The following is a 26,661-nucleotide window of genomic DNA, read 5'->3' as shown; positions in this document are numbered from 1 at the left end:
GTATTTATTTTTAATACCTTAAAGTATTTGCTTAAAAGCTATAGCTTCTCAAAAGTTCCAGTTTCTTCATGACACTTCCTGGAGAAAGGCAGAAGTGCAGAAGCAGCCTTCAAAATTTCTGCAGCTTTGCTCATTGTTTTAAAAAGAATTATATGAAGAATGACACATACCCCTTTAGGAATCTAAAATAAATGATTTTGCATAATTAACAATTCATTTTCTTAAAGCTTAATAAAAGAGGGGCTGCTAAACAATTAATTACTCATGTTTAATTTATGACCCATTTATGCAAATGTTACTTGTAATTAGAAATGTATAAGATAAGTATGTACTTCAAATTCAAATGGGGGAAGATGAGCTACTTTATCTTGAGGCTAATTCCCAGAGGCTATTACATACCTATTTCTTCTCCAGGGCTGTGTGGATGAAACTATTTCCTAGCATTGGAAGAGGTTTTTTACACACTCCTGTTATTACCGAGAAGTAGCTTAAGCAAAGAAAATCAGATTCATTCTATTTCAAGCGAGGAGAGATTTGTTCAGCCTCTGCCTCTCTAACTATGACTGATCATATGACTGTATTTCTTTGTATTTTCAGCATTATGTGGAGGAGATGTTAGAGGGCCTAGTGGAACAATATTATCACCTGGTTACCCGGAATTTTATCCAAATTCTCTGAATTGTACGTGGACTGTTGATGTAACTCATGGAAAAGGTAATTTGCCTCATGCAATGATAATTGGACTATCTTCTGAATTCTCATTGCATCTATTTTTATTTCATTGTCCTTTACAATGTCATTTTGCATGAGCAAAAACAGATCAGTACTAAAATATGCTAACACAAAATTCAATCTGAGTAACCGGAGCAGAGGATTATATTTACTTTTCCATAGTATTAAATACACTTATGTTTTTACCAGAAGGGTAATGTAAGAGATATTTATTTTCTTTTGGTATATTAAACTAATGTTATTGGGAATTTTCATGTCAACAAAATCTCCGACATGATGGCTTTTGTCTCTCTCACGGTATTAAGAGGTTGATTTCAAAAGTTCCAAAGGCAATAGGAAGATGATCTGAAGAGCTGAGCCAATTGTAAAGCAAACATGACATCTTTATATACATTGTTTTTAACATGTTTATGATTGTTTATGATAATTATATTCGTCATATGAATTTACAACCATTCCAGAAATACTTGTATATCATTTTTCTGTTAGAACTGCAGATATATCTCACATAACTGAATGGGAGTCTAAAACTGCACTGTTCGTATGATCGTTGTTAATAAATGTCTTTTGAACAAATAAATGAAAGGTTCTGTAGAACTAAATATGGTTCATTCAGGCAATACAACCAAACTTCTAAGCTTGCAGAAGTAATTAAGGCAACACCTTAGTGGGAAAACAGCGATCCTAATATATCAAAACAAAAATGGATTAAGATTATTTCCCTAAAGATCTCTATGTGCTAATCTTTTAAAAAAGGGTACATTTGTTCATTTTAAAAACTGCTTTGGAGAAGTAGTTTTCCTTTTAGCTCTGTTGTTAAATTGTTCCTATTGATTTTTACTATTATTCTGTACTTACTGATTTTACTATAGAAAATCTTAAAAAAACAATCTCAGCAATGGAAAGATGCTATTACAATTTTTAAAATTAAAGCTTATGTTTAATACATTTGAATTCACTGTGTTTTCACAAATGAAGTTTGCCTTTATTAAAATTATACATCATTTTATTGCGGGTGAGGATTATATTGGAATTATTATTATAATGAAATTAAAAATTATTGAGAAAAAAAGTTAAAATGAGTATTCTGGTACTGAACAGCAGGAACGAAGTAGAAGACTTTGTAAACTGTGGTTTTTGTTGTTCTCCATAATACGAGACTCTTTGCTGGAAGTTAACCAGAGCATCCTATTATTCCAGTGTGCAGTGGATTAATGGAGTTTAAAATAAGCTTCCTTGTATTATACAAGAAAATGGAAGGCTACATACTGCTTGCTATGTAAATAGAGGTTTAATTAACACTTAAGGTTTTGCGTCTTCACAGGTTGCAAGTGTTAATTAAATCTGTATTTACATGGCAAGAAATGCAGATTTAGATGCTTTCCTTTAAGAGCCAACAAAATTTGTTAGAAGTACAACTACTCCAAAGGGTAACCAAAGTTATATGAAGGATAATCTCTTAAAGTTGGGAAGAATTGTCAAGGTAATACAGTGTAACCTGTCACCTAGTATACCACTTTCTATAGTGTTCCAGAAAGATGATGAACTGGCCTGATATTGACACTTATGTCGACAGGAAACTTCTTTCTTGGGAAAATTTGCTCAATTTTTGTACAATTCTAAATGTTTGAAAATTATTCTGCAACTGTTATCCCTGTTCTGCCCTCTGGAGTTAGACAAATCAACCCAAACAACAACCTCATCCTTTCTCCACCCTAACTCTGCAACACACCAAGTCACTTGACTGTGCCCATGATGTTTTCATGTCTGCTGCCCCCATGATCATGCGATCATGATCAAGAAAACCTTTATCCCAGGGTCTTCTTCCCAGACCTCACTTCCTTCAATTTTTTATCACAAGATATTTTCATTGCCATTGCCATTCTAATCACCATTCTCTGGATGTCTTCCAGTTTATTGATATCCAGAGATATCAACATCCTTCCAAAATGTGTTTTTCCAGAAGAAAACACAATATGGCATTATTTAACTCCAGAAATGTTTTCCATTAATGAAGCCCATCCATGTTTTTGTTAATTTTTTGCTGTTACATCATAATACTCATTTAAAGCCCAAATCCTAAAATTGTGTATTTGTACAGTTGATTTTTTTTCGATCTTCAGTGCAAGCCCTTTTTTTAAGAATTGATTTTATCAAGGATCAGTAGAATCTTGCAAACACCTTGTGAAGTCATGTAGGTGTTATTTGTATTTTATAGACAAGAATCTGAACTCACTAGACTAGGTTATTTATTATACACTCAAAGCCAAGGTGCCTGTGAAGGTTGGACAAAGAACTTGAATATACATCCTATGACTCCACATCAAGTGCTCTTTTTTCTGAAAGCACATTACCTCCCTACCTATATTTATATATTTCATTGTCATTTATATGTCTTCATCACCACTCCCCATAATCCTGTTTTTTGTTTGTTTGTTTTTGTTTGTTTTGCTTATATCTCTTCCATTTGCTTAACCTTGAAATGACTCCTTAACCTTTATCCCGATTCAATAGCCCTAGTGGAGGGCAGTTGAAGCTTTTATGTTTACCCCACTTATATTTTATCATATTAGTCTTTATCCAGAGTTTTTGTGAGATCGTTTTGAAACAACTTACATTTTATTTATATTTATATCTATTGCTAGAATTTTCTTAAATAATCATGATCATCAGGACTTTAGGGGTTTATACAATCTTGACTAGAACAGATCTAAGTATCTAAATATTTAAGATATAAGATACTTCAAACATACCATCAGTAACCCCTTCACCACTTAACACTAAGTCAAGGTGTTCAAATACAAACAGTTGTTTCAAATTCAGTTAACCATAGTATCATCCAGCCTATATTGCTCCTTATTTACAATGATACCATAAGAGATTTTCCTTAGACATATTTCAGAAATCAAGATGCTAATTATGTGTTCTAGGGGCGCCTGGGTGACTTAGTTGGTTAAGCCTCCAACTTCAGCTCAGGTCGTGATCTCACGGCTCATGGGTTCGAGCCCCACGTTGGGCTCTGTGCTGACAGCTCGGAGCCTGGAGCCTGCTTCACATTCTGTGTTCCCCTCTTTCTGTCCCTCCCCTGCTCGCATTCTGTCTGTCTGTCTCTCTCTCTCTCTCAAATAAATAAATAAATAAATAAACATTAATTACGTGTTCTAGTCCACTAGAGATCTGAGGTGGGGATGGTGGAGGACTATATTCAAAACAAAACAAACAAAACAAACAAAACAAAACAAAAAAACCTTGAGCTTTTAAAGGTAGATTTGTCACTAGATAAAGCACAGTCTAATCCAATCTTAAAAACTTAAGGATCAGAAAAAAGACACACATGAGTCTAAATGACACCGTCAATGTCATGGTTGGTGACATAACTATAACTGAAATTTAGATATTCATGATATTTTGATTTTAAGCCCAAATCTTTCCCATTATGTCTGTAACAGTAATTGCCTTCATAAACCTTCTTTAATGATCACTTTTCTGAGAAGATACTATGATGTTGAAACCACTGGCTTGTCCTCACTACTCCTCAAATACCCACTGCTCTATTAAGATTGTGTGTCCTTACCTATCTGCCCCTTCTTCCTGTAATATCTATCCTTGAGCTGCTCCTCTACAAAATTCTGCTCATTTCTGAGATTCCTTGCCTTCGGAAGCCTCTGCTGACCCTTCTGACAAGTGGGTTACTTCTGTTTCTATCCTCCTGTCCTGACTTATATTAATCACCTTTATAGTACTTAGCAGAATGTTTGAACTTTCCCTCAGATAGACCAGGAGTTATTCACGGTCTTCTAAATCTTTATATTCGGTAATGCCTATGGTATAGGAGTCTCTCAGTACCATTTTCTTACTTGGATTCATTGACCTTTAGCAGAATTTTGAAGGTCTTACCTTGTTGTGAAGTAATAAAAATAGATTTTATTGTTTAAATCATAATCTGACAAATAGAAGTTTCCTTTTATAAAGTGGCTGGCTAGGATGGAGTGACAAAAAAAAAAAAAAACAATCAGCTCTCATGTTGAATAATAACAATAGCTAACATCTGCTGAGCCCTTCTTCTGTGCAAAGCACTGTGTCAAGCCATCCCCATATATTGGCTCATTTACACTTAAAGTCAACCCTAGAACACCATTTTACAAATGAAAAAAGTAAGTCTTAGAAAGGCAAGGTTACACTCAACAATGGGCTTCTTAATACCGTCATCTAACAAAATGTTTAATTTTCCCACATATTAACTTAGTGCATATGAGAGTAAATACATTTTTCTAAAAATATATGTTATGTGCAAAAAAACATTTTTCTTGTCATTTGTCCATCTACTTTCCTATTCTCTAGTTTTTCTTAGTTTTATTCCATAGTAAATGTCAAATTGACTTATCTAAATTTCAACTTTTATGTTGTTTTATAAATATAGATAACAATTACTCTAGATGGCAAAGCATTGTCTCCTTGCCATACCTACACGCAACATTTTTATTTGCATCTAGCTAGGGCCAATTACCACTTTTATACTGAAGAACATTTCAACGACTGACTCAATTTCTGGACTCCTTCTATGAGGGCTCTTAGATTCCTGCTCATTGTGGAGAGGAAAAAAAACAACTTACATATTTAAAAAGAGTTTGAAAAATAATATTGTTGTATATTTCAAATCTTTTCCAAATCCAAATCACTGGCCCATTATACAATAATAACCTTGTCTTATAATTGCTTATGTTTTCGGTGTATTTGGTCTCATTTTATATCCTTTTTTTTTTAAAGCAATGAAGAGTGGAAGCATATTCAGCATTTTGAGCTACAGTGTCAATGAATAATATTAAAGAATGTTACTTATCATACTCTGGGTTTTGGGATTTTTTAATACATATTTTAATGATTTTTTTTTTTTTTGGTTAACTTAAAAAAAAATACTTCAAGGGAAAGATGAATGTAGTAGTCATACTTTATTTCACATAGTACCTTACCCCACAATAGGAGGGTTTTGTGTGGGTGTGTGTATAACTGTCAGTCCTTAACATCTATTTTAGACAATATCATTGAAAACTCACGTAAGACCGCAAGGCAATGCCACACCATACTCATCAGAATGGAACGAATGAGAAAAAAATGAACTATTGACAAAGATACAAAGCAACCAGATTTGGCAATGGAAATGTAAATTGACACAGCCACTTTTTAAAGCAGTATCTATTAGAACTACTGTTGATGACCCAGTAATGGGGCATGACCCAGTATTTATTTCCACTCCTAGCTATGTCCCCAACAGAAACAGATCTTCTTCAGAAGACATACTTGAAAATTCACAACACCATCTGCATTCATGCTAAAACACAAAGTACCTAAATGACCATCAAATGTTGAACAGATAAATGAATATGGTGTCTTCACAAAATTAAATGCCATACTATATATGACTGAAAATAAATAACTCACAACCACATGCAAAAATAGAGATGGATCTCACATACCTCATGTTGAGTAAAACTCAGACCCAGAAGAGTATATGTTATATGAATCCATTATATAAACTACAAAACATTTATATAAGGCAGCAAAATTAGCCTATGCTACTAGAAGTTGAGTGAGTGGTTACTTTTGGCAAAGCGAAGTGATAGAAAAGTTTCACCAAAGAGGCTCTGCTGGTGGTAATGTTGTGTCTATTGATCTAGTTGTATTTGCAACAAATGAGTTTAGTTTGTGAATTTCAGGGATCTGAACAATTATATGTGTAATTTTCAGTATGTTATACACACAGGTTGAAGTGTGTGAAAAATAGTCATTATATTCATTCAACAGTTTCTCCCTATGCCTGCTATATATTTGTCTTCTAGAGTTAAGCATCTTCGGAAGTTGTGTGTTGTATCACTAAGCACTGTTTTTGTGTTGTTTGAGGAGATTGCAGAAGGAATTGAAGGAGACATGTAAAGTATTTGCCAGAAAGCTGCACTTCTATATCAATAAAGCATATGAATTTTCCTTGATATTTTCAGAAAACTCAGGTGATTTCTTTTCAGGCATTGATTTTTAAATTTTATTTCCAAGCAGTTTCCAAAACATGACTCACTACATGTCTTATAAGAAAGCTAAAAGGAAAAAAAAAAGATTTTATTAGATGATACACTTGGAATATTTTATAGCAGTGCTTTTCATTTTCAGAGAATTTAATTACAAGGCAAGTCCTGGTTTTAGTTAGTTTGGTAACTTCCTGTGTTTTACCGATATACTTTGTGAGTCTAATTTTCCTGTTTCTTAATAGGTGTGCAGTTCAATTTTCACACCTTCCATTTGGAAGACCATCACGACTATTTACTGATCACAGAGAATGGTAGTTTTACCCAACCACTGGCACGCCTTACTGGTTCAGAACTTCCTTCAACAATCAATGCTGGTCTCTATGGAAATTTCAGAGCTCAATTGCGCTTCATTTCAGATTTTTCAATATCATATGAAGGATTCAATATTACATTCTCTGGTAAGAAAATAGACCAATTAAAAAAGCTTTTGTAACAAAGTCAGTTTTTTTAAAGTATGCGCATAATTTAGGTATGGCAAGACAGAGAGCGAAAAATGACAGCCAAGATGGAGCAGGGGGAAACAAATCTCTATCAATAAATTTTAAGGGAAGTTTGAAATACTTTGAAGATTGTCTATAGTAGTACATTTAAGAGAACCTTTAAACAAAAGCTAAATAAATAAATGAATGAATTGCTAGAAACTCTAAGTAGATTAATTACATTTCTTTAACTTGCATTCCTACAAAATTCTAACAGAGGGCAAAAGTAGCTAAAATGCTTAGTGAACTTAAAATGGAAATCCAAATATATATTTTAGTTAGACTCAAATGAATATGAATTAAACCAGTGATATTCTATTTTTTATGTGTCTTAGAAAAGGCATGGTTTACAGGCCAAGATTAAGGTAAACTCAATTTAATGATTTGGAAACAGATGATCTAGAAAAAATTAATGTGGTTATCCCTCTATTCTAGAATAACCTCATCTAGAGACAACATTATAATTTGGAATCCAGGAAAAAAATTTGTACAACCAAAGTGAATAAAAAGTTTTGTATCAGTTAGAGTTCCACTTTCTAGTGAATGGAATAATGAGGCAAGTAGTTATTTCTGAATACAGAGATATTAATAAGTAAATCTTATGTCCACTTGCTAAAATTAAAATTGTAATATTATAATTATATATATTTATTATATAATGTATATACATAAAATCACACAAATGCTAACCTTGTTTTCAGTTCTTACTCTAGTATTTGCATGGAAATACTTCTAAAATAATTAAGGTATTCTGTAATGAATAGTATATGAGCATAATCAATTTTAACCTAGAATGTTAAAAGTATATCCAAATACATTTTTAAAACAATAGAATAATACATCAACATGGAATAATCCCTTTTGTTCTCCATTGAAATTACAAGGTAAGTGCATACCCTGGGAATATTTTTAGATAAGCTACTTCTTCTTAGAATGGCATATAAATTATAATATTGTTGTTTAATCAACTCTACTCTGTTATACCTTGAAGAGTGTTCAGCTGTTCATTTTCATGATGTTCATTCATTGCTGGCAGAAATTGTTTTATATAAATCTATAATGTAACAATTTTCAGCATGTGGGCATTTCAGTCTTACATAAACCATTGCCTTTTGAAGCCCTGTGTTTTTCAGAATATGGATTAATAGAACTCTTTGTAGAGGAGAGGCGAAGAGCCTTTGTCATTTAGATTAAAACCATTAAGTAAAATGCATTTCAAAAGTGCAAATGATCTCATCCAAAATGTTATTTTGTGTTTGAAAATATGCATCTCTTATGCTATTATTATAAGTCAAAATCAGTGAAATGGAAATGTTTCTAACGCAGAGAAAAGAATAGGAGATAAATAGCTACATTTTCAATTTATCACTCGGAAGGTGACATTTTCTCATTTATATTGAATTTCACACATAAAAGTATTTATTAAGCTATTAGATCTTTCACAAAAGAAGAAAAGTATGTGTGTCATTAGCATGCTTCACTTATTAAATGTCTGACTAAGCCCGGGAGCATCCAGTTTGCAAACAACAGCGATATATCCTTAAAAGTGAATACTATCATTTTCTTCGTCCTTCTCTCCATCTAATTTACAGAATATAACCTCGAACCTTGTGAAGATCCTGGAATTCCTCAATATGGTAACCGAATCGGGTTCAGCTTTGGGGTTGGTGACACTTTGACCTTCTCATGCTCATCAGGTTACCGCCTGGAAGGGACGTCAGAGATCATCTGTCTTGGTGGTGGCCGACGGGTGTGGAGTGCACCTCTGCCAAGGTGTGTGGGTACGTGGTCAGCTGCTTTCATTTGCTTGTATGTGAGTCACTGTCCATGGAGTTGCATGGTTATACACCCTTTGTTCTTTTATGATCTGCTGAATTTCTTCATTTATTTCATATCGGTTATTTCTATTTGTTTTTCCACTTGGCAATCTGGTGTACCTCAGTTAACTTCTCAACTGCTCCATTTAAGCGACCATGCTTCTAAATTTGTTTTCAGATGAAGGGGAAAAGGAATCAATAGATATATAAATAGATGATTGATAGATAGCTGATAGAAGAGGATAGATGAGAGAAAGAGAATCGTATTTTGAGAACTTACAGAACATTTCATTCTTCTATTCTATTGAGAGATGATTTCCCATGGCTTACAACTGAAGTTGTGGTGATATTTTGTAATTTAGGATTCACATTCATGAAAGATGATCGTGAAAGAAAATATGGCAAATAAATAATAGATAATTTGAGGGCTATCAAGGCATGTATTGACTCAATATGTACAATCTATATAATTACTCTATTATGATCAATGAATTAAGCTGGCAATTCATTTTATATTGTGAAATAAAGCATAACAATAGTTACGGTATTGCAGTTTGGAGCCACCACCCACACCAACCTTTGAAAATTAATATTTTAACTGATGAAAAGAAAAAAAAAGATTTTTCCATAGGTAAAATGAGGGACTTCTTTTTTTTAATGTTTTGTTTATTTTTGAGACAGAGACACAGCATGAGTGGGGGAGGGGCAGAGAGAGACAGAGACAGAATCCAGAAAAGGCTCCAGGCTCTGAGCTGTCAGCGCAGAGCCCAATGAGGGGCTGGAACCCACAAACCGTGAGATCATGACCTGAGCTGAAGTTGGATGCTTAACAAACTGAGCCACCTGGGCGCCCCTGAAGGACTTTTGATTAAGACTTAAGTCATTTCCTACTTAAAGTAGGAAAGAAGGAGGCAAAAATTTCTTCGGGTCATTAGCCATTCTCTAGTTGTCAGTATTTGCTTTGATGACAGAACTAGATACAAATGGTCATTTTATAATTATTTTATAAAGCTTTTAAAACTCTCAAAAGCATTTAATTTGAATTTACTTTAATTGTAAATGTAATTGTGGTCGCAGATCGATATAAGTTAGAATATGCTACCACTTTAGGCAAAGTGTTAGAGTTTTGATCTATGGTTCAAGACCTTGTCTTTTCTATGCAAGCAAAACACCCCAAAGATGAAAAAGAGAATGAACAAGATGCCCTCTATGAGTTACTCAATATATTATCGAGTACACGAAATGTGGGAGTTCCTGTGGGTCCCCAAATCGAGTAAGAAAAATATGATCTTCCAGGTTAATGTGGGTCTGAAGGCTTTTATAGTGATGAGATTGTTTTCACAGCCTCTGTGGGTTATATAACGGACAAGATGATATATAACAGATGAAAAAATTTTTTAAATCCTAGGCTTTTATAGAAATAGCACAAACAACCACAGAGGCTTGAAGTTGGGAGGCGATGAGCACATTCTCAGAGAATCTTTTCAGAAAGCTATGTACCGTGCAATCTTTCTGGTTTCATTTGTTTTGTTGTTATTTTTTTTTTTCCTGCTATTGCCAGATTTGGAATTCCCCTCTTTACCTGAATTTCCCCCATTTTAATTTTTTGGCTGATGTGCATATTTTCAAAGGGCACTTAATGAGAACCTTGGGAATAGTTCAAGTGAGGTCTATTGAGTGTGTGGGTTTAGATGGCGGTCATTTGATATTGGATTAATTCTTTTTTTTTTTTATAAAAGGTAAAAGATTTCTTCTGGGTTAATTCACTCCTCTAAACTTCATTTTTTTTTTTCATCTGTAAAATGGTTACAACAGTGGTACCTAGTTCATTGTTATGAGTTAGTTATGAGGATTAAGAGATTAGCCATGCCAGTCAGACACCTAATATAATCCCAGGAAAATAGGAAGGATTCAGAATTTAGATGTTATTATAACACTTACTGTATTGAGTATACTCTGCTATCTATCCAGCCTATCAGTCTAGTTTATAAAACCGATTATAGTAGGGAAGAAATCCCATTTTATAAAACGCTAACATTTATGTGGGTCTATTAGGCTCTTTCATATATAGTTATCTCATTTAATCCTTACTCAAATCCTGCTATTATTATCCTCCCTCCCACCGCCATTTTTCATCAGAGTAATCTTAGCCTTAGAGATTTTAGATAACTTGCCCAAGATCCTCAAGTTCGTAAGTGGCAGATGTAAGGATTTGTATGAAGTTTTTCATATTCTAAAATCCAGCTTTTTCTCACTAGGTGGTTTTATCTCAAAAGGGTCCAGGCAAAGGCGAATCTTGAAGGACTCCTTAAGGACTCTAAGGCAGAGTTAATATTTTCTCTCAAAGTATCAAATACATACCAGGCAGGCTGTTACACAGGTTAAGACATTGTTTGTGTGTATATTTTTAAGGTTTAGTTCATATTTACAATAAACTTTAATAAATGGAGTTATGAAAATCTGACTTTGCAAAAAAATAACTTTAAGTTAGTTTTTGTTTTATTAAAGTATTTCTTTGAGACTAGGTTTATTTGCGCCTAAATCTTTAATGGGAAGGATGAATAAAATCAACCTGTGGACAAATTTAGAAAGCAAATTATTGCCATGGGAATTTTCCCCCCACTTTCAAATAAGCTGTGCTTGCTTTTAAGCTTATTGAAATTTACAGTTAAGCCTATTGACTTTAATAAATTCCACTGTAGGTATACATTTAAGTTACAAGATGGGGAGAAATATTCCTTCAAATTAAATGACTTTTAAAAACTTTACTTCTCCAGTTTTCTTTTAACTTTTCTTCACTACTCTGCCTGTGCTTTAAAAGAAATGTGTTCCTTTTTGTATTTCTGGTTCCATGTATGCATATGTATATATTTCGTATTTTGTTATCTTTTCAAAGTTCACAGTCTTTCGTCACATAAAATGCAAATTATTTGTAAGTATTCATATGAACAGACCCAATTTTACCAATTCTCATTTATTTGGACAGTTTTTGTTTCTTTTTAGATTTTTTGTACTTTTCATTTTATCTCTCATGCCAATTCTCTAGTCCATACTTGCTTAAAAACTATTGTTTAGTCCTTAGCATTATCAACCTCATAGAAAGCCTATGTTATAGATAGTGGCCAAATTATAAATAGATTGTATTCCAAAACTTTGCTTCTGTTTCAGTTTTTTGGAATCTAAATGGTCTTTCCCTGGCACAAGGTTGCAAATGATGGATACATTCCCAGAACAAACCATAGATAAGGTTTCAAATGTTACATCAAATGGAAAGCTAATACTAACATTTACTAAAATGATTTATATATATATGTATATATATATGTATATATGTGTATATATATATATATATATATTTCTTATATAAGTTATGTAAGAAGGGGTCTGACTTTTTGGACAGTAAAGCAACTGATATTCAAAACTAATTACAGAAACTTGGTATATGTTTAATTTTGATTTTTTGTTTAGTGTATTAATTGCTTGGTGTCTTTCAGTTTCTATTGGTAGGGTTTAGTAAAAATTACCTTAGTTGTGGATGTTAGACAAGTAATAAATAACATTTTCACTTAACTAGTTTTTCTGAGTAACCTCTGTATTTATGTTTTAAGGTGATATTGTAACCACTAAAATATAATAACACCATAATATGGTCTTCACAATCTATAAAGGATTATATCATGTAGCGTCTCATTCCAAAAATCCATCAATGCCGTGAAAGTAGATTTAATGTACCTGTTTTATTATGAAGATACAATGTGTATAAAAAACACAAACTTACAGTCCGAGCCATGGCTGTCAGAATGTTCTGAGTCCCAGGCTTGCACTCAGTTCAGAGTAGCACACTGCTGTCTTTGACTGGAGGTTTCAATAAAGTTGGGAGGAAATCTGCTCTTAATTATAGTGGATACATGGCTTTGGAGAACTCGTTACGTTGTCTTCTATTTTAATCAGAGGAAGCTTCTTTGACCACGACCCATTTATCAGGGATTACTTACGTGCAGGGGAATTTGTAGAGGCAAGAGAAGAATCTTCATAGAAATTGAGAGCATTAAAGTGCAGAAGCAGGGATTTTTCTCCCTAAGAAGTGGTCCCCATTACCAGCACATAGTTAATATTTACACTCCAGCCTTTCCTAAGCTGTGTGACCTTTGGGAAGCTGTTCAGATCTCTTTCCTGCCAAGTTTTCTCAGATGTAAAATGTGGAGAATCACATCTATGGTGCAAGACAGCATATAGCTGTAAGCAATAACAGACATGTAAGTAACCTAACACTTCAACACATGACCCTTGCTCAACCAACCTGTTTCTTCTTCTTGCACCTGCAACTCTTGATTTTTATGAACCAGCAGGAGAGAAAAGAGAAGAAAAGGAGATGAAAAAGTTTAATGTGCTATCAGAAGCTAGGTATTTCACACATACAATCTTATTTCCTATTGAAAGATCAAGATGAAACTTTTATCTTAAAAAAAAAGGTATACCCATAACTACGTTTACATTTTGGAAGAGATAAAAATAATCAGCAGGTAAAATGATATTTCAGTGAACATATTTTATATTTAAGTGATTATCCTGGAGAACCGTGTCTCTATTGAAAAGGGTAATCTGGCCATCTTTTTAAGTGGCAACAAAATGTCCAAAAGCAAAAAAGTAAAAATAAAAATAAAAAGTATTAAGAGAATTTATTACTTTGAAATAAGAAACACTGTCCTGTTTCCGGTCAAGAAATGAGTACCAGATTTCCTTTTCTAAAGTTCACGTGACAAAGAACACTGGAATTTCCATTATCATCTTTCTAAATCAAGAAAAAACTTGCATATTCTTATTCAGCCTCCAAATATACCAGAAATCATGCCAGGTCATGTTGCAAATAAACAAGGAGTTAATGAAAGAACAGATTGTTTTGGAAAGTAGATTAGCAAGTTCAGTGTTAGTAATGACTTGTCTTTAAGCAGGAGTCCACACATTTTAAGAAGCCCACGCATTTTGAAATCATTTTAAAAACATTAATTCATTCATCCTCACAGTCCCCCCATTTAACACATCTACTTCTATTTCTAATTTTACGTGTCATTGATTTTTTTTATTTGACCTTGGACAAGTAACAACATCTTTCTTTAATCATATGTCAAATGAGAAAAATGATAACTCTGTATTACATATCTACTCATTTTTCTCACTTTTCTGACTTTTTAGATCATATATTCTGCTTGTTATTTGTTATTTAGTTTAAAAATGAATGTTAACAGTGGAAACAGTGTACAGCATATATGGGAACTTTATTATCACTGTAACATCTCTGTAAATCTAGAACTATTTTAACGTTAAAAAAATTCTAAAAATTAGGGAAGTTTGGGTGGCTCAGTCAGTTGAGCATCTGACTTTTGATTTCAGCTCAGGTCATGTTTCCGGGGTTGTGGGATCGAGCCCCACGTAGGACTCTGTGCTAAGTATGGAGCCTGCTTTGAGTTCTCTCCCCCTCCCTCTGCCCCTCTCCCCCATTTGCAGATGCTCTCTGCTCTCTGTCTCTCTCTAAAAGAAGCCTATATATAATCACTCAAGTTAGCCAGTGCTGTAGATATATAGCCATGTAGAAAGCAAACTAGTATTAAGAGACCTCCCTGGCTTTCAGATGCTACTATTAATTAGCTGACTGACTTTAAGCAAATGCCTTAATTTTCTATGCTTCTCTCTTCGACAAAGAATGGTACCAATATGAGTTCTACTCAACCCGAATATTTCTGGTAAAGATAGCAGAAAATATTAGATAGAAAGTTTCTTGGTAAATTATATACCCAAATGTATATTTATATTTTCTGGTATAATTATGACTGGGTGCATTGATTTCTTGACAATGTAAAAATACGTAACATTGACTTATACTTGTTCATTGCTTTACACTTTGGTTTGTTTGTTTGTTTTTGAGTTACTTGCTTGTGACCTTACAAAGCAAGTCAAGGAGGTATTATTGATATTTAACAGCTGAGAAAATGGTACCTGGAAAAATTATAAGTAATGAGTGGAAGATTATGCCAGAAACCAAGTCTTGAACTTTTTAGACCAGTGCTATGATATTCCAGATGGCATTTCTTTAGTATTATGTACTGATGTACTCTTTTGGAATACTACCTTTTTTTTTTTTTTTTTTAATTTTTTTTCAACGTTTTTTATTTATTTTTGGGACAGAGAGAGACAGAGCATGAACGGGGGAGGGGCAGAGAGAGAGGGAGACACAGAATCAGAAACAGGCTCCAGGCTCCGAGCCATCAGCCCAGAGCCCGACGCGGGGCTCGAACTCACGGACCGCGAGATCATGACCTGGCTGAAGTCGGACGCTTAACCGACTGCGCCACCCAGGCGCCCCCTTTTTTTTTTTTTTAATGGAGCAGACCAGGGGTGAGCAAACATTTTTTCTGTAAAGTACCAGGTAGAAAATATATTGGGCTTTACAGCTTGTGGTCACAACAACTAAATTTTGCCTGCGTGTCCTAAAAGCAGCAATAGACAATATATAAATGAATAGGTGTGCCTGTGTTCTAATAGAAATTTACTTACAAAAGCAGGCGGTAAGCTGGATGTGGCCCTAGGGCCATAGTTTGCTAACCTCTGCAACAGATGGGCCAAGCTGAGTCAACTTAAATATCCCTCTTGCATTTGGGAATTTACTACTCATCATTCATCTCTAAGGAAATTAAAAAAAAATCTTTCCCTATTCTCTATTTTTTTAATTATGGGTTCTGCTTATTAAACTAGCACGTAATTTACTTATTTCTAAAAGAAAAGATGTCTCATGTTTCTCCAGAAAGATTAGGACGGGGCGTGTGTGTGTGTGTGTGTGTGTGTGTGTGTGAACACTGATGTAATTTGTGGATAACATAAAACTATCTCCAAGACCTCCTATATACCCAGATCTGAGTACCAAGTCTGCATTCCCAGCTGTACACTGGACCTCTCCATATGGATGTCCTCCCACGGGCACATTGACTTCACATGCCAAACAGAACTCATTATCTCCTCAGCCAAATCAGTTCTTCCTTCTGCACTCTTTATTTCAGTTATGGCATCATTCTCAGCCAGGCATCCAACCTAGAAATTGTGTCATCTTTCACCACCCCCCTCTCTTTCTCTCAATCCATATTGGAATCATCACTAAGACCTACCACCTAAAGCTGTTGCTCAAACTTACCGCCATTTCTGTTTTCGCTCTCATTATTCCAGACCAGCTCTCATTCATTGGTCCTCGTAAAGAATAACATAATAGCACAGTTAGAATGTGTGCTAGGCATTGTGTTAGACTATATATAGTTTTTTCTTTTACATATTCCTTGTAAAAACCATTTGAGAGAATATTATTTTCCCACTTTATAAAGTAGCTAGATTAATTGCCTAACTTTATAAAGAGCTTAAAATGAGCTCTTTCTGATTCCAATGCTCACATCATAGCAATTATATATATAATCCCATCGTATTATCTCTTCTAATTGGATTTTCTGTTTCCAAATTTCATCTAATTTATCTTCAGTAACCCTGTTATTTATATTTGTTTTTATTGACAAGTAACAAATTACCACAAATTTAGGAGCTTAAAACAACACATGTACTTTCTCATGGTTTCTGTGGGTGGGGAGTCTTCGCACAGCTGAACTGGGTCCTCTTCTTTGCGTCTTACAATCTCCAACCAAGGTGTTGACTGAGTTCCGACCCGAGGTTCAGGATTCTTTTCCAAGCGCACAATGTTGCTGGATGTAATTGGTTCCTTGTAGTTAAAGGACTGAGAAATTCAGTTCTTCGCTCAGTTCCTAGAGGCTGTCTACAGTTCCTTGCCATGTGGACTTCTCCAATGTGACCACTTCCTTCATCAAGCTAACAGGGAGAGTCCCTGTAGTGAGTCACTAGCAAGATTCAGTTTTATATAATGAAATGTAGTCACAGGAGTAATGAGAAGCAAGTTACAGGTCCCATTCAACTCAAGGGGAAGGATTGCACTAAGACATAAATAAATGCCAGGAGATGGGTATTATTGGAAGTTCACCCTAAAGTCTGTTCTCACCAGTTATCCTTAGATCAGATTATAGGGGCGCCTGGGTGGCTCAGTCAGTTGAGCGTCCGACTTCAGCTCAGGTCGTGATCTCACAGTCTGTGAGTTCGAGCCCCATGTCGGGCTCTGTGCTGACAGCTCAGAGCCTGGAGCCTGCTTCGGATTCTGTGTCTCCCTCTCTCTCTGCCCCTCCCCTGCTCACGCTCTGTCTCTCTCTGTCTCAAAAATAAATAAAAACATTAAAAAAATAAGAAAGATCAGATCAGATCTGTTCCCTACATAAATCACTGATTTCCCATTGCCTTTTGGAAAAGGTTGAAATCCCTTAAGTCCTTTCTTGGGTGGGCCTTAGTGTCTTCTAGAGTCATTCTTCCGTATGCATTCTGGAATACGGCCACACAATGCTACAGGCCATTACCAAACATGCCAAGCAGTTTCTATACGTTAAGATGTTAAGAACATGTTGAGGTTCTAATGCATGCAAATGATCAAACTTTCACCTGTATTGGCACAAGCAAATAAATAATTTACCTCTAAGACGGTGCATGCAAAGGTATAGTGAGAAAGCACTGAAAGTGTTCTTTAGTAGCTGGAGAAGGCTTTGCTTTTTAATCTATTGAACTTCCATTCCTATCATCCTACCATAGATCAAGACACCATTGTCTATCATTACTTACCTGTATTATTGTAACAGACTCTAGTCTCCATTCTTTTCTCTCTTCCCCAAATAGTAGATGTAGAATGAACTTCCTATGATACAAATTCGATGATGTCACTCTCTCATTTAAAATTCTTCTGTCCTCCACCTCCACTGTTCTCCATTGCCCCTAAAATTAATTCTGAATGTTATCCTCTTACTCGCATCCTCATTCCATAATTTGGCCTAACCAATTTGTTCTTCAGGCATACTTTATTTATCCATCCTGATATGAAGCCTTCCTGACCTTCAAAGTATGTGTGAGATGTCCTTACTACAGGTTTCATGAGCTTTATTTTTGTATTTCCCCTTTCTAGGTTTCATAATGCTGTATTGAATTACCTTTTTATCTACAGCAGTGTTTAGCATATAGAAAGCTTTCAGTAAATTTGTTGAGTTGATAAAGAAATGAATATATTATAGCCAAAGCTCCTTTATTTTTTTGCATTTTAAACTCACTAACTTTAATTTATATGAACAAAGCTCTACTTCAGAGGTACTGTATTCAGCCTAACACAAATAAGGGACTCTAATTGCCATTTCAGCCTGGACCATCACACTGCTTCCTAGTCTATAATTCATTTGCTGTGCAGACATTAACACACAACCTCTCAAGTTTAATAAGTAAATCAACTAACCGACCAACAATGATGACGCCCAAAAAGACTACTAAGGGAAAGCTTATAATTATGATAGAAACAAAAAAGATAAATTTATAAAAATTGAAAATGGTGAGGACCTGTTGAGTCTTTTACGTGTATATGTAATAAATCCTTCCGCAATATGTAGTGAAATTCAGAGCTCAAGAAAGGAATAACTGGCAATTATTTTCAACAAAATGAAAAGAGAGAAAGAAAAATGTACCTGTTAGAAAAACTCAGTATCCACAAGAACGAAAAGAAGCAATGCACATGTCCTGTTTAACAGAGCTGCATAGAGGACTGTGAACTTAAACTTTTATAATTCATTTGGGATTTATAAACAAATAGATTTACAGAGAGCCTTTTTTAATCTAACTGGCTTGTTAGCAGATACACATCTAAGCTTACTCGATTATACTGAGTTCGGCAAGTGAATGCATACCGTTTCATCTCATGACTGTGAGCCCCTTAAAGATGGAGTCTGTATCTTAGTTATCTTTGTACCTCTGTGTGTCTACCATAAACGGACATACTACAGGTGCTCATTCATTCTTTGTAAGAGAGTGGAGGGGTGCCTGGGTGGCTCAGTTGGTTGGGTGTCTGATTTTGGCTCAGGTCATGATCTTGTGGTTCCTGAGTTCGAGCCCCGTGTCAGGCTCTGTGCTGACAGTTCAGAGCCTGGAGCTGCTTCAGATTCTGTCTCTTCTCTCTCTCTCTCTCTCTCTCTCTCTCTCTCTCTCTCTCTCTCTTTCTCTGCCTCAATCTCTCTCTCTCTCAAAAATAAATAAACATTAAACAAAATTTATAAGAGAGTATAAAGTTGGGGTGTCTGAGTGCCTCAGTTGGTTAAGCGTCCAACTTTTGATCTCAGCTCAGGTCATTATCTCAGGGTTTGTGAGCTTGAGCCCTGCGGCAGGCCCTGCCCTGACAGCGTGGAGCCTGCTTAGAATTCTCTCTGCCCCATTCCTACACACTCTCTGTCTCTCTCTCTCAAATAAGCCTAGAAAGAATCTTTAAAAATATTGTAAGAGAGTATAAAGTTAATACACTACATGATCATCATGAACCAACTAAACCAAAGTAGACTATGACCTATCCATATTGGTGACTCGCATTGAAATGATCTTCTATGTTATTAGAGTCTCAAATTCTTTGGACGTTTTTTTTTTTTTTTTTAATTTTATGAGGACTTAAAATATCAGACTCCTAAAAACACTTTATTTCCCTTATATGTCCTCATGCTCTGACTATATATTTGTAAGCCAAAATCTGCCTGCTAATTAGAAAATTAGAAGATAAGTTAGTTTTGGTTTTAAATAGAGGACACACAGACTTCTTTAGAGAAAGATGAGTTACAGAAGAGGGGCAAAAAGTGAAGTATTTACTGGACCTAAATTCTAGGGACATGTCCGTAAGGCAGTTGCAAAATTGAGGGTCTCATACCAGCAAGAATCACCAAAGTACCAGGGGAACTTGCTTTCTGTGCAACCTCTAAGTGATCTCCTCATTTTCTGGAGAATGTGCCCAAGTTAAGAAATACGTCAAGCATATTCTTCCATCGTCTGTATCTAATAAATTTAACCTAGACATAATAGGACGTATGATTTTTAAAAAAAGGGATATGGTTAGAGCTCTGAAGAGTGTGTTAAAGAAAAATAAATGCTAATATTAACCCAAAAGTACGAAATTCATCAACTTTGTTATAAGACAAACTAATTTTAGTTTTTAGCCTAATATATTTTTACTTAATTCGAAGGTGACTGGCCTATGGTTCATATCAGTGCCAGATAAGAAATATTTTACCTGACATAATAATAAAAGCTAATATTTGCTGTGTGTTTACCATATGCCTAGCATGGTCTTATGGGGTTTCAGTGAAGATCCCGAGGCACAGGGAGGTGAAGTAATTTTCCGGAGGAGTATATCCAAACGATATTTCATGTGAAGCAGGTTAGATTGGGAGCAGATTTTTTGCTATATGTAAATATGAACCGTAAAGAATAAAAGCATTAAGTAAGCCAGTGTGATCATATTCTGTACGTGTCCCCAAACCGGTTCTTGCTTACAACAGTGACATCTGTGGCTCTCAGGAAATACTATCATTTGGCAGTGTAGATAACTGGAGGAGATAATTAAATGTTATTGCTACTTGTAACTGAATTAGATTTTGATGCCATGTCTCAGGAGAGGGTAGGATTTAATTGAAGTTGCAATAGACCAACAGTACCTAAAAGCCTTTTGAAACCGGGAGGAAAGGTCATTGTCACATTAGGCAAATAGATTTTAAAATTACTTCTAATTCTATGTTTTTATAAAGTCATCATGTCTATTCATTTTGCGTATATGGTGTATAAATTTCTTCTCCCCATTTCAACCTCCTAATGAAAATAATAGCAAAAACTATGCATGCCATTAGTACAGAGGTTGATTCCTAATAAATGGTTTTATTATTTGTCGTCTGGTAATGTACTTAGCTAAGATATGTTCAGATGTACGTAGAGCTTTGAAAACAGACAAAAGAACATTGGAACAGACCAGGGCTATCAATTAAGAGCAGTGCATTGTACTAAAGAACCAATCAGCCTTAAGTTCAGTGGCACTAATTGGGGTAGGTTTAGCATGAGTCCAGGAGAGTAAGACTGTGATTATTTTGCATAGTAAATGCATTCACCCCCTCATCAAGGGTGTGCAGTAAAATAAATGTCATCGTTTCACCATTATTTCTGTTGTTTAGCTGTTTTCTCTTCAGCTCAAGCTTTCCGATCTCAAATCCAGCTCCTTCACAGGACAAAGCAGCTGAAGTCATCTTCCTTTGTTTATTACACCAAGACAGTTGCCATGGAAATAATATAATGTTATAAAATAAGCATCATAAGTTAAATCCAGAATCAAGAAGGGACGTATAAGTCAGGTTTGAAAGAGTGTACTTATTTAATAAACAGTGGCTTGGCAATCATTAAAAAATGTCAAGGTGAATTACTGAGAAAACAGAGAAAAATGAACTTCGGGCTTTTGGATTTTTTTTGCAGATTTTAAATATTGCCCTTCAAGCAGGTGTTTTAGAGAAAAGGAGTTAAGGGATTACTAACCCTCCTACAAACTAAATTTCTGGCTATAAGCCGTTTTTCTACTCTGCATTGTACTCCAGTACTCTTGGTAGCTCCTTTTGAATCCCAGTTCAATTATTGGTATGCTCAGTGCATAGGTAACATTTCTTTCTTCATGTGTTTTAATCAGTCTACAAAGACTGTGTTTCAAAAGGTGATGGATAGTTTTTATTTCATGCATTTTACTGTACCTTTCTGAATTTGCACTCATTGATATTTTATTATGCTTGGCTATAGAGTTCTGCAGATAGAAAATATTAACCTTTTCCAATCCTTTAAACTTGGAATCTCAACTGAATCCGATCACTACTTTCTGAAAGAAATCCTGAGTTTTGTGTATTTTTGAAAAGTTTAGATTTTTTTTTAAAGATATTGTTCTGTTTTTCTAATAATGTAAAATAATTTCCCACATGTCCAATCATGGTATTCTAAACCACTTTTTGTCATTTGCCTGGGTGAAACACCATACAAGGTGTTCACCACCATATGGCTGCCCCTTCTGTAGAAAGAAAACCAAGTTGTATCTTTTTCTACTTGGAAACTTAGTAGAAAAACTCAGATTATGATCTAGGCTGTGTATGCTACCTAATCCCAAATTCCTTTATTCATCTAATACATATTCATTTGATGTTGCTCCATGGTGGTTTAAAAGGCACCCTGCCCTCTTCCTACTATGTGAGGGCTAATAAAAACTATCTGCTGAGTTTTGTAAAACTGAAAAGCGCTCCACTCTACTGGTAAGAGCCTCTCTTCTCCTACCCACTTCCAGCCCCACCACTCTTGCCCATGAAGTAAGATGAGTACAATAATCAACCATGATCACTATGATGGTATGCATTACCCTCAGGTGTGTGGAGTTAAGACAAAAGGTTGAGATGCACTGATAAAGAGAATAATGTAGTGAGGTTCATTTCAGTCCACATTTTCTTGTGACCTTGGAAAAACATTAACGTGCCATTACAGGTTTTTTTCCTCAGGCACAATTTCAAGAATATCATCATTGACTCTATGATGTTTTGTTATTTTTTTTCTCTTTTTCTGATCCCTTCTCCTGTTATGGCTTCATTTGATTATATGTCATTTATTGATCTCACAATCTTTCTCACAGAAGTGGAAAAAAAAAATAAACGTACAAAGAAAACCTGAAAAGAATAAATTGGAATAAAGACAACATGCAAATTTCTGAGGCTTAGTGAACATGAAGGGAGTTGTGAGTTGTTGGTTAGTCAAAGCCAAATACCCTCAAAATGGAAATCATATCTTTAAAAAAATTTCAGCCTTTTAGTAGTCTGCCAAAAGCTATAATGGAGAGAGAAGAGAAATAATGTTGTTGAGTGCTTATCATGTACATGGCGGCATGCCTGGTACTATGAGGTTTTTCTCTTATTAACTTCTTATGGTAATCATATTAGGTACATATTCCTATTTCTACTTCCTGTATTGAGAATGCAATGCTCAGAAAGGCAAAGTGGTTCCCATTAAGTGTCACAGCAAGTAAACACAGATTCATCTATCTTCCAGATCTTGTAGTCCAAATTCTTCATTGTTTATTTGAATTTTTCCACAATTGCATTAATGACCGAGAATAATATTGTCATTCTGTGAAAATCACTTGTTTTTATTTTCTTCAGGGGGAAAAAAAAGAATGGTTTGGGGGCTAAATTTAAAATTATGGAATTTGCCAAAGAAGTTTTCCTTGAATTTGTCTACTGAACTTTCTGGATAAGTATTTCTATGATATATTTAATTCACTCTCAAATTTTGAAGGCCATTAAAAGACATGTTATGCAAGTTACATACATTGACCATAGAAATGTTAAAAAATAACAAGAATCAAATTTCAATAAATGCTGTGATATGATCTAGCTAGGGTTAGAATTATTCTTTTCTTTGTACATAGGTAATGATGTAACATGGAAAACTTCCAAAAATCTTAATGTCTATAGCACATGATTTTTTTCTTCTTTAGGAATATGTTTCCGCCACTCCCTAAAATAAGTGTTGTTCATATTAATGGATCAGGGTTCTTCTGTCATTAAGCTCTCTGATATCTTAGCTCTGGGCATCTCTAAAACTCAGCTCTTTGAAATTTATTCTTCATTCATTCATTCATTCATTCTCATCTATATATTCATAAGTTTGTCAAACTTAGTTTGACAATAATGGTTGGCATGATGTTCTAGGTAATGGTGACATAACAAAGATGATATCAACAATTATTTTACTAGAATACATTGATGGACTTAGTATGCTATCTATTCTATTGCTTAACAAAAAATCAATTTCTGTCTCTCTCTCTCTAAAAAACAAAACAAAACAAACAAAAACTTAAAAAATTAATCCAGTGCAACAGATATTTAGTGAGCCTTGAGTTTGGTTGTCAAAGGTAAAAATATATAACAAATGCTTTCTCATCAGGGGTCTCCTCTATTGTAATGGGAAATAAACACTTTAGACTAATTATGACATCATAATATGAGAATGGGAAATAAACCCCATAATATAGCAAAGTGGAGTAACTTTTTTTTTCCCCAGGAAGGATAGACAATAGCTTCTCAAAAAATGATATATTTGTGGAAATGAGCTGGATTTTACCAAGTAGAAAAGGTGGAGATAACCCCCTAGGCAAAGGATATAACATAAGTCAAACAGGTAAAATTAATTTGTCCACAAATCTGTTTTGGCTTTTTCGTAGCTCTTTTCTGAGTCCCAGTTCAATTATAGCTGTAGTCAATATGTAGCTAACACTTTCTTCTTTCTGGGTTTTAATCAATTCGTGAAGGCCACATTTCCTACGATGATAGATAGTTCTTATTTCACACATTTTTCTGTGTTGTTCAGAAACCTGACTATGTGTTTTATTAGAATTGATATATTAATAAGCAGCAGCCCTGTAATATTCCATATGGTACAGCGTCTGGACTTGGGAAAAAACACCCCCTAGGGTCAAATCATGGCTTCACAATTTAGTGGTTGTGGTGAGTTGGACAAGATATTTAACCCCTCTGACCCCCATCTGTTGCAAGTTGGATAAGATATTTAACCAACTGTCTCATTTGTAAAATAGAGAAGTAATTTTTTTTAAATATTTAGATTTACTGAGTTTTTACTATGGCCAGGCACTCTGCCAAGTGATTTATATATATTAACCCATTCAATCTTCTCAACAAGTATCATGCACAAAAAGCATTATTATCATCTCCCTTTTACAGATAAGACCAATGAAATACAGAGTAGTTATTTCACTTAGATAGCTGTGCGCCCAAGATAACACAATGCTCATTGCCTGACTTTTACACTGTTATAAAGAGGCCCTATGAATTCAATATGAAGGAGCTTAAATTCATTCTTTTGCATACAGACCAAATTAGAAGGCCTACCCTGTCTTCAGGAAAGCTGACACTGAATATAGCATTCATCATTGCTTGCGCAACAGAATGGGGCTGGACAAAATGAGAAGCAGACAGCATTTGAATGATGGAGAATCTTATATGGTATTTTAAGGAGCAATTGAGACCCATGAAGATGTTTTAAGCAAAGAAAAAATATAGTCAGATTTACAGTTTACGAGATCTTTCCAATATTTCCATGTATGGATGACAGATCTGAGTTTCCTTAGCTTGAGTTTGCTCTGCTGAAATTAGGGAAATCCATCAGGAAAGTGTTTTAGTACCCTTTACGTAAGCTCATGGGGCAAAGCAGTAAAATGGGAGAGGAGGGGGCACTTTTAAGTACCAAAGATTATTTGTGTTAGAGATCTTCAGGATGTTTGATTATAAACTCCCCCTTAATGTGTTCACATTACATGCAACAGCAGTTATTGCCTAGTAAGATCCCAAGGCCTGGAATCAATTTAGTATAACATCTCCAAATCAGAGGCAGATTCTTGGCTTCCTGGTCAGAATTCACAGAACTCCTCTTTTATATTCTCTTCCACTGCTTTTATCTCATATCCCGACCACAGACTATTCCAAGAGAATGGACTATTCCAGAACACACTATGCCATTTTATATATTTAGGTGTTGGGTTTCGTGTATACTCCTCTTGAGTATACCGCAGAGAGAGAATAAGGAGAAATACCCACCCCTTCTGTGGCATGGTCTCCAGGCTCCAGCCAGAAGAAGATTCCAACTGCATACACAATCTGGAAATTATGGGAGAGGTCCAGGCTGAGAAAAAATTTACAGGTTTTCAGCATATAGATGCGACTGCAAGCCATGAGTTTGGATGAGATAAGCAAGGGAGGAAGTGAAGACTGAAAAAAAAAGCCAAGCCCTGGGCCTCACCAATGTTTAGAAATCTGGGAGATAAGAACCAGCAAAGGAATTGAGAAAGAGAAATCTGTAACATGGGGTAAGGTTAACTGATGGGTTAAGAGACTGATGTCCTAGAGGCTAAGGGAAGAAAAATTTCAAGGAGAAAGGAGTAAACCTTCCCTTAATGTTGCCTGCCCACGGGTTAAGTTAGATGAAGGGATCAAATATACGTAACGATGTGAAAATCACTGATGAACCTGACAAATGCAGTCTTAGTGAAGTGCAGGGGTGTAAGTTCAAGAAAATGGGAGGGGAATTGCAGAGTGAATTTAGAGAACTCTTGTGAGAATTTTCACTAAGAAGATCTGTAGAGTGAAGCGGTAGATGGGGGAAAAGGTTAAGTCAAGAATTTTTCTCCTCCAACTTTTTATGATAAACATTTTCACATATGCCCCAAAGACATCCATATAGGTACCATCAAAGTTGCACAATGATTATGATTTTGCGATATGTATTTTTATATTTTTCTTTCTGCAAGATTTTAAAGTACATTGCAGACATCAGATATTTCTCTCCAGAATATTTTCATAGGCAGTTCTATAAATAAGGTCATCCCCCTGGATAAACATAACATCATTACTATGGCTGGAATCATTTAACATCCAGTCTATCTTCAAATTTCTCCCAGGTTTCCCCCACATGTCTTTTATAGCTATTTCTTTTCCAAAATTAAAATCCAAATTCAGCTTCATGCTTACATGTTATGATTCTTTTAGTTTCTTATTTATTTATTTATTTATTTATTCTGTAAGATGA

At 34.9% G+C, this 26,661-nt stretch overlaps 1 protein-coding gene across 3 annotated transcripts in view; it reads left to right on the top strand.

Annotated features, from left to right (window-relative positions):
- Positions 1–26,661, top strand: part of CSMD3 (CUB and Sushi multiple domains 3) — a 1,242,212-nt gene that overhangs the window by 847,466 nt on the left and 368,085 nt on the right. For all 3 annotated transcript variants that reach the window (XM_042973241.1, XM_042973240.1, XM_042973239.1), the window contains 3 exons: positions 598–714; positions 6,995–7,210; positions 8,884–9,072. In XM_042973241.1, coding sequence (XP_042829175.1) covers positions 598–714; positions 6,995–7,210; positions 8,884–9,072 — 522 coding nt within the window. The remainder of the gene's footprint in view (positions 1–597; positions 715–6,994; positions 7,211–8,883; positions 9,073–26,661) is intronic.

The sequence above is a fragment of the Panthera tigris genome, chromosome F2 (assembly GCF_018350195.1).
Source record: "Panthera tigris isolate Pti1 chromosome F2, P.tigris_Pti1_mat1.1, whole genome shotgun sequence".
Taxonomy (NCBI): domain Eukaryota; kingdom Metazoa; phylum Chordata; class Mammalia; order Carnivora; family Felidae; genus Panthera; species Panthera tigris.
The sequence above is the reverse complement of the archived record's forward strand: the minus strand, read 5'-3'. Positions and strand labels throughout refer to the sequence as shown.